This window comes from Elephantulus edwardii, unplaced genomic scaffold (genome assembly GCF_000299155.1).
Source record: "Elephantulus edwardii isolate Elephantulus edwardi_28Jun2011 unplaced genomic scaffold, EleEdw1.0 scaffold00314, whole genome shotgun sequence".
Classification (NCBI taxonomy): domain Eukaryota; kingdom Metazoa; phylum Chordata; class Mammalia; order Macroscelidea; family Macroscelididae; genus Elephantulus; species Elephantulus edwardii.
In genome coordinates, this window is record NW_006400064.1 from 2,428,646 (window position 1) to 2,440,994 (window position 12,349).

General features: G+C 37.8%; 2 protein-coding genes across 2 annotated transcripts in view; one reads left to right on the top strand and one right to left on the bottom strand.

Moving 5' to 3' along the window:
- The window catches only part of LOC102872147 (multidrug and toxin extrusion protein 1-like), a 102,444-nt gene that overhangs the window by 15,990 nt on the left and 74,105 nt on the right, over positions 1 to 12,349 (bottom strand). The window lies entirely within an intron of this gene.
- LOC102864035 (zinc finger protein 180-like) lies at positions 10,254 to 11,490 on the top strand. The gene is made up of 3 exons (XM_006901200.1): positions 10,254 to 10,432; positions 10,599 to 11,032; positions 11,201 to 11,490. Exons 1-3 carry the CDS (start codon positions 10,254 to 10,256, stop codon positions 11,488 to 11,490), a joined length of 903 nt encoding a protein of 300 aa, XP_006901262.1.

Consider the following 12,349-nt stretch of genomic DNA (forward strand, 5'->3'; position numbering starts at 1 on the left):
AAAACCAACTCAAGGTGGATCATGGACCTAGGACTAAAACCAAGGACTGTAAACTTCATTCAAGAAAAGCTTGGAAAAACTTTAGTAGTCCTAATCCACAACATAAAGAGTCTTCCCAGTATTCTGAAAAATTTACAAGCAGGAGAAGATAAAATAGATGAATGGGACCTTCTAAGAATCAAATCCCTATACGCATCCAGAAACTTCTCTAACAGGGTAAAAAGGGAAGCCACAGTTTAGTCTTTAAACTGGCATCCTTGCCCATTAGTACTTTGGAAAGCAACTTGACAGCAGATTTTCCTAATGCAAAATGTCTTTTGATTTCTTGACTGCTGAGACCATGGGTGTTGCTTATCGATCCATGTACTTGAGTTGTTGACAACTCGATCTTTTCTTCATCTATTATGATGCTCCCTATAGGCCCAATCAACATAAAGAAAACAAATATTCTCACCACTGGGCCAATAGGCAGCATGATGATAGATGAGATTGAGATTGCTAATAATTTCATCTTGCTCAGTTCCACAAACAACACTCTTGGCATCAGTAGTCAGGAAATCTCAAGACAAACTGCAATAAGAAAATCTGCTGTCAGAGCATTCTCCATAGTGCTGAGGAGCAACAATGTCAGTCTAGATCCAGGCCATGATCTTTGCAATTACTTGATATGCATAAGGATGACAGAAGAATTGATGTCTTTGAGTTGTGGTGGTGTAGAGGAGTATTGAATATACCATAAACTGCCAAGAGGACAAACAGGTCTCTCCTGCAGAGGGTAAAACCAAATTGTTCTTTGGAGATAAGGATTTTGAAGCTTTGTCTGGCATACTTTTGGGGAAGGACTGTCTGACCATCCTTGGAGAAGGACATCATGTTTGGAAGGGTGGAGGGACAGTGCAGGATAGCAACTTGACAATGCTTATTGAAATCTGTAGCCTTTGATCTTCTTCTGTAAGTGCTTCAAGTCTTTTTTAATTTTCAGCAAGCAAGGTTGAATAATCTACATAAAGCAGATTTTTTGATGATGCTTCCTCCAGTTCAGATGCTTTATTCTTCATTTAGTCCAGTTTTGCAATATATTGGCTCATACAAATTGAATAGATTTGTGGAAAGGATACCATTCAAACACAAAACTTTCTTGATTTTAAACCATGTTGTTTTCCCTTGTTCTGTTCAGACAGCTGATTCTTGGTCTGTGTATAGGTTAATTTTTGTTTGTTTCATGTTCTTATGTTTATTTTTTAATAAACTTTTCATTTTTATTGTGATTTTAATGAAAGCTTACAGAAAAGTTGGATTTTCACATATTCTTTTCTTTATAAGCCATTCTTTCTAGTAGATAAACCCTTAATTAAGCTAAATTTGAAAAAAAAAAGAGTAACAGGTTGAATATCATCCTGAAAGTGTAAAAACAATAGAATAACAAACAATGTTCAGCTCTTTACTTTGGCTCAACAAGCACATAAAAAATTTATAGCAAAAAAACATGTGTATAGGTTTCTTATTAGCACAATTAAGTGTTCTGGTATTCCCATTCTTTTTAAGGTAAGCCATAATTTGTTGTGATTTACACAGTCAAATGTCTCTACATAATCAAAAAACACAAGTAAACATCCTTCTGGCATTCTCTGATTTTGAGTATGATCCATCTAACATGAGTAGTGATAACCCTTGTTCCAGAGTCTCCTCTGAATTCAATTTAAATTTCTGGCAGTTCTTTGTTGATACACTGTTACAGCTGTTTTTTTAATAATCTTCAGCAAGATTTTACTTTAATATTATATTAATGATGCTGTTCAATAATTTACACCTTCTGTTCCATGTGATATTAATAATAATGTTTGATAATTTGCACATTCACACTCTGTTGGTATGGGGAAATATAGAGATCTCTTCTAGTCAGTTGGCCATGTAAGTAGTTTTCTTTCATATTTCTTGGCATAGACTAGTGAGCATGTCCAGGACTGTATTTGTTTGTTGAAACACTTCAGTTGGTATTCCATCAACTCTTGAGGCTTTATTTGTTGCAAATACTTTCAGTGCAGCTTGAATTTCTTCTTTCATTACCATTGGTTCTTGATCTTGTGCTACTTACTGAAATAGTTCAGCCTCAATTCTTTTTGGTACAGTGACTCTTCTCATTCAAGATTTTGTCCATAGATGCCTTGAGTACTGCAGCTGGAGGCTTGAGTTTGTTCTTCAGTTTTTTTCAGCTTGAGAAATGCCACATGTGTTTCTTCCTTTGAGTTTTCTAACTCCAGAGCTTTGAATATTTCATTGTACTACTTTGCTTTGTTCTCTAAGGCTGCCCTTTCAAATCTTTAGCTCTTTTACTGCAGAGCTTTGGGCATTTTAAAATGCTCTGGAGGGAGTTTTCATCTGTTCTGATGTCCATTTTTATATTTTCTTTCTTTCCTGAGTTTGTACAGACCTTTAGTTTCATGGATGATGTACTTTATGCCAACCTGAAATTCATCTGGTCATTGGTTATTGAGTTCAATGCATCAAATATATTTATGAGATGGTTTTTATTTTATTTTTGAAAATGTTTTCCTTGTTGTGTACCATTGAATTGGATCTGACTGGCACAGGAGGAGAATGACCCTCCTTCTCCAGTGGAGCATCTGGTGAATTTGAACTGCATGCCTTGAAGATTGCAGTGTAGCTTCTTGCCACTAGGCCACCAGAACGCCCTCTGAGACAGTTTTTAAATCCGTTGGGGTAGACTAAAGGTCATATTTTGATCTCATGGACTAGTTTTTATTTTCTTAAGCTTCAATTTGAACATATAAATATGTAACTGATTATATGTTCCACAGTCAGCTCCTGGTCTTGTGTAGTCCATGAGGTGAGTTCCATGTTTATAAACACACATTTTTTAATTTAAATAAAATTTTTCTTTTACACCAGTTTACTTTAAAAGTTCCTATACTTTGTTTTTCTTTTATTTTTTTTTTGGGGGGGGGTTCTGCCTCCAGACTTTATTTTTTCCCTTATTTTAAAAAATTCTTCTTCTTCTTCTTATTAATTTTAATAAAAATTTACAGAGATTTTGGATTTCCATTCATTCATTATTACACTTTTCTCTCTGCCCACCCCTACCCTCCAGTTCATTCTTCTCTTTGAAAAGTAAAAGGAAAATTCTTTCATTGTTATACAATTCCTTCCTCCAAGTCTACTCCACTATGCAGCCTTTATTCTGGACTCATGTCATGACAATAATACCTAATCATATATTACTTTTAAACAATTCTCTCCCTCATCTACTTCAATTTGCATAATTTACCCAATCTTCCTCACTCTCACCCCAACCCTGATGTCAGTCTCGTTCTATAACAGTGGCACTATGCAGGATGTATCCTTTTGTGACTGAGATATTTCACTCAGATAATGTCCTCCAAGGTCATCCATTTTGAATAATATTTCATGAGTTCCTTGTTTTTCAGTGCAACATAGTATTCCATTGTGTGACCATACCACAGCTTCTCTATCCATTTGTTTGTTGATGGGCATTTAAGTTGTTTCCAGTTCTTTGCTATGGTGAAAAAAGCAGCAATAAACATGGGTATGCATATATCTGCTCAGCTGGAGGTTATGGTTTCTTTGGGGTATACTCCCAATAGTGGAACTGCTGGGTCAAATAGTATTTCTATTTGCAATTTTTTGAGAAAGCATCATATTGCCTTCCATAGTGGCTGCACCATTTTATACTCCCACCGACAGTGAGTAAGTGTTCTATTTTCTCCACAACCTCACCAGCATTTGTTGTTTTCTGCTCTGTTAAATTTTGCTATTCTTACTAGGGTGAGATGATATCTCAGTTGGTTTTTTTTTATACTTTGTTTTTCACATCAGGTCTTTCCCATTTCCTTTACCCACCCCTCCCTCCACCCAGCAAATTGTATGATTAACCATCCCCTCCCCCTGCCCATCTTCACCCCTTTTCTTCCACCCTCTCCACTCTTGGATCTTCATACATATTGTACAATAATGGTCTTATACAGTATTTGTCCATATGGAACTGAGTTAGTTCACTTAACATAATGTTCCCCAGGACCTCCCAAGTGATTTACAAAATCATTTCTTCTGTGTACTGCATAGTTTTTCATCATGTGAATGTACTATAATTTGTCAATCCATTTGATTGTGGATGGACATTTGAGCTGTTTACATGTTCTTGCTATGGTGAATAATGCTGCTATAACATTGGTGTACAAGTCTCCATTTGTGCCTCAGTTCTCAAGGAATATTCCAAGCAGTGAAATAGCTGGACCATATGAAATTTCTATGTTCATTCAGCTTTTTGAGGAAACACCAAACTGCCTTCCTGAGTGGTTGTACCATTTTACTATCCCACCAATAATGTATAAGAGTTTCTCTCTCTCCACATCCTCTCCAATACTTATTACTTGCTGTCCTGTTAAACTTTGCCACTGCTACTGGAGGGAGATGGTACCTCATTGGGTTTTTATTTGCATCTCTTTTATTGTCAGTGATTTTGAACATTTCTTCATGTGTCTGTTGAAAAGTCTTCCCATATCTTTTTCACATTTTGTAATTGGGTTATCAGTATTTTTCTTGTGGAGACCCTGTAGGATTCTGTAAACTTTTGATATGAGATCCTTGTCCAAAATGGTATTGCCAAATGTTTTTCCCCAGTCAGTAGGTTTTCTTTTCACTCTGTTTGAAAAACTTTTTGATGTACACAAGAATTTAGTCTTTATAAGATCCCATTCATCAATTTTATCCTCTCCAGATTGTGCATTTCTTGCTGTATTTGGCAGTTTTTATACTATAGACTAGGCCATCTAAACTTGTCTCTGATGAACTTCATGATTTTGGGCTTTATTCCCAGATCTCTGGTCCACCTTGAGTTGATTTTTGTGTATGGTGTGAGATGTGAATCTTGTTTCAGCTTTCTGCAGATCGAAGTCCAGTTTTGCCAGCACCATTTGTATAATCACCACTTTTGTCTTTTTAAAAAGGTATTTGCACTCATACCCTACCCATATTGACACAGACAAATGTAGATTGCTTGAACAGACTCATCACAAAAGAAGAAATTGAGTAAGTCATAAAAAGACTTACACACACACACACACACACACACACACACACACACACACACACTCCTGACCCAGATGGCTTCGTGGCTGAATTCTACAAAATATTCAGAGAAGAACTGTCACCAATTCCACTTAAATGATTTCAAAAAACAGAAAAAGAATAAATATTCCCAGAGTCTTTCTAAAAAAAAAAACAAGTATGACTCCAATACCAAAGCCAGGCAAAGATATTATATATATTAAAAAAACACTACAGACCAATATATCTCATAAATACAGATGCACAAATCCTTTAAAAAAATCCTAGCCAATAGAATCCAACAGCACATACAAAAATAATTCATAATGACCAAGTCGAATCCATAACAGGTATGCAAGAATTATTCAATATAAGAAAAAAATCAACATAATTCATCACATTAGCAAAGCAAATAACAAGAACCACATCATCTTATCAACTGATACAGAAAAAGCCTTAAACAAAATTCTGCACCCATTTCTGATTGAAACACTCAGAAAAATAGGAACACAAGAGAATGTGTGTTATTGTTAGGTGCTGTTGATCTGAACTTTGTCCTAATCTGTGCCATCTTCACACTTCCTGACACATGAGAGCCCATTGAAGCAGTCACTGTGTCAATCCACCTGGCCAAGGGTCTACTCCTTCGCTGACCCTCCACCCTTCCAAAGATCACGTCCCTCTTCAAGGAATAGCCCCTTCTGGCAACATGCCCAAAGTATGTGATTCACCTCATCATTCTTGCCTCCAAAGAGAATTCCAGCTGCACCCCCTCCAAGACATATCTGTTTGTTCTTTGGGCCATTTATGGGATGTTCAGTGCTCTTCTCCAATACCACAGCTCAAAGGCATGATTTTTCTTTTGTCATCCCTATTCATTGTTCAGTCTTGGATGCAGAGCAAGTGATCAGAATGACTGTGTCCTGAGTCAGATGCACCTTAGTCCTAAACGGACATAGTTACTCCTCAATAACTTGGAGAAGCCTCTAACTGCAAACTTTTCCAGTACGATGTGTCTCTTGATTGCCTGACTGTTGGTACCAAGGGTGTTAATTATGGATCCAAGTAAAATCAAGTTGTTGACAGATTTAATCTCTTCTCCATCCAGTATGATGTTGCTTATCAGTCCAGTGGTAAGAATCTTTGTTTTCTTGATGTTGAGATGCAATCCATATTGAAGGTTGCATTCCTTTATATTCTGCAACAAGTGGTTCAAGTCCTCCTCACTTTCAGCAAGAAAGATTGTGTCATCTGCATAATGCAGATTATTGATGAGTCTCCCTTTGATCCTGATACCACATTCCTCTTCATAGAGTCTAATTTCCATAATAATTTGCTGAGCATATAGATTAAATAGGTATGGAGAGAGAATACAACTCTGACTCAATCCCTAGTTAATTTTATACCATGCAGTGTTCCTCTGCTTTGTTCACACAGCAACCTCCTGGTCCAGGTAGAGGTTTCACATGAGCACAATTAAGTGATCTGGGACTCCCATTCTTCTCAATGTTGCCACAACATGTTATGATACACAAAGTCAAATGTGTTTGCATAGTCAATAAAGCACAAATAGACATTCTTCTGGTATTCCTTACTTTCAGCCATGATCCATCTGACATCAGCAATATGATCCTTAATGCCGCAGCCTCTTTTAAATACTGCTTGAACTTCTGGTAGTTTCCTGTGTACTATTGTAGCTACTTTTGAATGATCTTTAGTATTCTGCTTACATGTGATGTTAATGATATTGTTCAATAGTTCCCACATTCTGTTGGATCACCTTTCTTGAGAACAGGAACAAATATGGACTTCTTCCAATCTGTTGGCCAGACAGCTGTGCTCCAAATTTCATGACATAGAGTGGTGAGTGCATCCAAGGCTGCATCTGTTAATTGAAACAAGTCCATCCGTATTCCATTGATGCCTGGGGCTTATTTTTTTGCTAATTTCTTCAATGCAGCTTCTACTTCCTCTTTTGTTATCATTGACTCCTGTTCATATGATACTTCCTGAAATTTTTCAGTGTCAGGTTTTTGTTTGGTTTTTTTTTTTGTATAGTGATTCTGTGGATTTCCCCCATCTTCTTTTGATGTTTTCTGAGTCATTCCTGAAACACAATGTTGTGAGTGATAGGATATTATTCATACACATACAAGGAAGACCCATTAACACTACTATTATTAAAATATATGTTCCTACATATAGAGCCAAAGAGGAAGAAATTGAAAAATTTTACCAAATCTTACAGTCTGAAATTGACTGAACATGCAAGCAAGATGCGTTAACAATAAATCATGACTGGAATGCAAAAGTTGGAAACAATGAAGAAAGAATAATAATTGAAAAACATGGCATTAGTGATAGAAATGAGGCTGGGAAAAAATAATCAAATTTTGTATTTACAATTACTTCTTTATTGTAAATACCTTTTTAAAAACACACAAATGGTTTTACACATAGCTCTCCCCTGATTGGCTGCATAGGAATCAGATTGACTACATTTGTGAAAGAAATCATTGGAGAAACTCAATATCAGCAGTCAAAACTAGGCCAGGGACAGAGTGTGGCTCACACCATCAATTACTCACATGCAAGTTCAAATTGAGGCTGAAGAAAATGATAACAAGTCCACAGGTACTGAGATATTATCTTGAATCTATTTCATATGAATTTCAAGGTCATCTTAGGAATTGGTTTTAAGAATTGGACGCTAATGATTGAAGACCATATGAGTTTTAGGATATCAACCATGATGAAAGCCAAAGGTCATTATAAAAACAGAAGAGAAAGAAAAAAACAAAATGGATGCCAGAAGAGACTCTAAAAATTGTACAGGAGTGTTGAAAAGCCAAAACAAAGGGAAAATCGAAGTAAAAGAATTGAACAGAAGATTTCAGGGCACTCGGAGGACAAAGAAATGCATATAATGGAATGTATGCAGAAAGAGCTGGAATTGGAGAATAAAAAGAGAAGAACTTGCTCTGTATTTCTCAAGCTAAGAGAATGGAAGAACAACTTTAAATCTCAAGTCACAATATTTAAAGATGCTATGGACAATATATATTCCTCAACATAATGAAAAGTATATATGAAAAACCAAGAGCTATTATGATAGCTCTTGGAGAAAGAATAAAGGCATCCTCCTTGCAAACAGGGACCAGAAAAATACCCCCACTTTCACCACTCCTATTCTATATTGAATTGAAAGTAGGGCAAGAGAAGAAAATAAGAGGCATCCAGATTAGCAAAGAGATAGTAAGACCATCACTAAATACAGATGATATGACAGTGTACCAAAAACCCCCCAAAAAGTCAACAACAACAACAAAAAAAACCTGTTAGACCTAGAAGGCCAAGTTAGTAGAGTGGCATATAGAAGATTAATACATAAAAATAAGTGGGATTCCTTTACAGCAACAAAACACAGAGAAGGAAAGTAGTAATATTTATAATATTTACAATAACCAGCCACAAAGTGAGATACTTGGTAATAAACCTAACTAGAGACACAAAAGACCTTTATAAAGAAAGTTATCTAAAATTACATAGACCTTTATAAAGAAAAACACTGTTGTTGTTGTTAAGTGCCATTGAGTTGCAGGTAACTCATAGTGACCCTATGAAGGAGAGTACTCAATGCTTATGTGTCTTTCATTCTCTCTCCAGGTTCATAGGGTTTCCAGAGGCAAGCTATTATGGAAGTGGATGCCACTTCTGCCTCCAAGCTTGTTTTAATCGGGGAGCTCCAGCAAACACTGTCCGCGTTGCGTAACCAACCATTAATGCACTTGACACATCAGTGTCACAGTGTTCAGTTTCACAGCAACCACAAGTTACTACTGTATGGCAAGTGGACACACCAGGGCTATACGACCTAGAGGAATGTTTGAACAAAAATAATGAAAGACAGGCCTGAGGGCCCTTCAGTATCTTACCATCCCAGCACACTCAAATGCTGGCAAACTCTGGGTCTCAGACCCCCAGTTCATCTGGCAAGTCCACTCTGCCAATCCCCAAGTGGGGCAAAAAGAACACTTACAAGTGCCCAGAACCCTCACACCTGGCCCTCCTCAAGAAGCCAGAGGCCACGTTCAGCTCACACTAAGTCTCAAAAAAACACTAATGTGAGAAAAAAAAATAAGAAACCTAAGTAAATGGTAAAATGTCCCCTGTTCATGGATAAGAAGACTCAACATAGTGAAAATGACAATCCTATCAAAAGCAATCTTTGGGGAGCTCTGGTGGCCTAGTGGTAAGGAGCTGCAACTACAATCCCAGAGGCGCACGGTTCGAATCCACCAGATGCTCTGCTGGGGAAGGAGGGACAATCTCCTCCTGTACCTGTCAGATCTGATTTGACAGTACACTCACACAAAAATAATAAAATGGAAAAAAGAAAAGCAATCTTCATGTTCAACATGATCCTGATACAGAGACTAAATTCTCCAGGGCTACTAGAGACTCCTTCACACAACACAACAACAGCTGTGGACAATACGATTCTGAGTCAGCACACAAAGGCACACCATGGAGACAGCCATTGTCTGAAGCCACCAGTTGAGCTGCTGTGGGACTGATCTGCCACGAGAAAGGCTGGTAGGATCCTAATTGGGTTTTCTTGGGCACCACCGATTGTCTGGGAGAGTTCCCAAGGGTGAACCCACTGGTGGGAATTTGGCTGAGCTCTCTCAGGGCATGCCAACTGCCTAGGAAAGAGTGGGCCAGTGATAATTTGGTGGAACTTTTGTGGACACTGCAGACCAGCCAGAGGCGAGTGGGTTGGTGGGAATTTTACTTTGTCTTGTTGAGTCCCCTTGGACTCAGGAGCCTTCCTGGGCAGGGGCCACGATGCAAGGGCAACTGCGTGAGTACCACTGGACAAGGACCAGTGAATGAAAACCACTGGGTGGGAGACAAACAGCTGGAATTTGAATAGGGACCCCCAATTGTAAGCACACCCAGACAACTGAGGCCTGAGTGAGGTCTCCCAAGTGGTTGACCTGCCCTTGTGATTGCCACAACCACGTGCTTGCCCTACCCTATTTGGCTCCACACCTTTGTCTACACATCTGGCTAATCAACTTGCCTTTAATCCGGAGCACCTTGACCTATATTACCTGCCAGAGGCTGCTCTCACAGGCTCTGAACTGACATTTCCCTGGAGTCAGATGTTCAGAGAAAAGCATAAGTGGGATAACTTCATTACACATGGAAGAATTCATACAGGAGAGAAACCTTTTGAATGTCAGGAATGTGGGAAATCATTTTCTCAGTCAGGTACACTCATTACACATAGAAGAATTCATACAGGAGAGAACCCTTTTGAATGTACGGAATGTGGGAAAAGATTTTCCTGCTCAAGTAAACTCATTACACATGGAAGAATTCATACAGGAGAGAAACCTTTTGAATGTCAGGAATGTGGGAAAAGATTTTCTCAGTCAGGTACACTCATTAAACAGAAAAATTCATACAGGAGAGAAACCTTTTGTGTGTACGGAATGTGGGAAAACATTTTCTCACTCAAGTAAGCTCATTTCTCACAGAAGTATTCATACAGGGGAGAAACCTTTTGAATGTAAGGAATGTGGGAAAAGATTTTCCTGCTCAAGTAAACTCATTGCCCATGGAAGAATTCATACAGGAGAGAAACCTTTTGAATGTCAGGAATGTGGGAAAAGATTTTCTCAGTCAGGTACACTCGTTAAACATAGAAAAATTCATACAGGAGAGAAACCTTTTGTATGTACGGAATGCGGGAAAACATTTTCTCACTCAAGTAAGCTCATTTCTCACAGGACTGTTCATACAGGGGAGAAACCTTTTGAATGTACAGAATGTGGGAAAAGATTTTCCTGCTCAAGTAAACTCATTGCACATGGAAGAGTTCATACAGGAGAGAAACCTTTTGAATGTCAGGAATGTGGGAAAACATTTTCTCAGTCAGGTACACTCATTAAACATAGAAAAACTCATACAGTAGAGAAACCTTATGAATGTCAGGAATGTGGGAAAACATTTTCTCACTCAAGTAAACTCATTTTTCATAGAAGAATTCATACAGGAGAGAAACTGTATGAATGTAAGTACTGTGGGAAAAGGTTTTCCTACTCAGATACCCTCATGCAACAGAGAAGAATTCACACAGGAGAGAAAACTTTTGAATGTAAGGAATGTGGGAAAATATTTTCTCAATCAAATAACCTCATTTCTTATAGAAGAATTCACACAGGAGAGAAACCTTATGAATGTAAGGAATGTGGAAAAACATTTTCTCGCTCATGTACACTCACTTCTCATAGAAGAATTCACACAGGAGAGAAACCTTACGAATGTCAGGAATGCGGGAAAACATTTTCACTCTCACGTTACTTCATGGAATATCGTAGAATTCACACAGGATAGAAACCTTATGAATGTAAGGAATATGGGAAAAGATTTTCTCACTTAAGTAAACTCAGTTCTCATAGAAGAATTCATGCAGGGGAAAAAACCTTATGAATGTGAGGAATGGGGGAAAACATTTTCTCAATCAAGTAAACTCATTGATCGTAGAAAAAAATCATACTGGAGAGAAACCTTATGAATGTAAGGAATGTGGGAAAAGGTTTTCAGTCTCAGGCTACCTCACTAAACATCTTAGAATTCATACAGGAGAGAAACCTTATGAATGTCAGAAATGTGGGAAAACATTTTCACGATCAGTTGACCTCACTAAACATAGTAGAATTCACACAGGACAGAGACCATTTGAATGTCAAGGATGTGGGGAAATGTTTAGGCACTCACGTCAGCTCAGTAAGCAGCGAAGAATCCACCCACTGAAGACCTGTTAAGGCAGTAGCAAAATGCAAAAAGTTTGCAATAGCAATATGCAGGAAGTTTGTTTCGTTATTGTACACAATTAATTGGTTTCATTCATGCAACGTATAAGTGATTATCTATGAAGCCAGGGTATTTTGTAAACTTTCTGTGAAATCCCGGAAGTGTAAAATGTATTAATTCGAATGTAAAATAAATATTTCCACCCGAATAAATGAAACCTAAAAACTGGGGAAAAAAACAACAACAACAAAAAAAAAACAAGTGGGATAACTACCCAACTGATCTCTAGAGCATTATCTTCATCGAGAACATATCAATGTCTCGAAGAAAGCAAGATGTCCCACACAATACACAAGCACAAAGCAAGATGTCACCCCCAAAGGGTGACACAGTATCAATGGATTTCCTGAAGCCAGAAAGTCTGATGGAACTTTCTGAC

Bases quoted from the DNA above. Each gene is read 5' to 3' on its own strand.
- LOC102864035 (XM_006901200.1), top strand. From the start codon at position 10,254: ATGTTCAGAGAAAAGCATAAGTGGGATAACTTCATTACACATGGAAGA. The intron at 10,433-10,598 runs ATTTTCCTGCTC...ATGTGGGAAAAC, and splicing joins TGTACGGAATGTGGGAAAAG to ATTTTCTCACTCAAGTAAGC. The intron at 11,033-11,200 runs GTACACTCATTA...TTTCCTACTCAG, and splicing joins GAAAACATTTTCTCAGTCAG to ATACCCTCATGCAACAGAGA.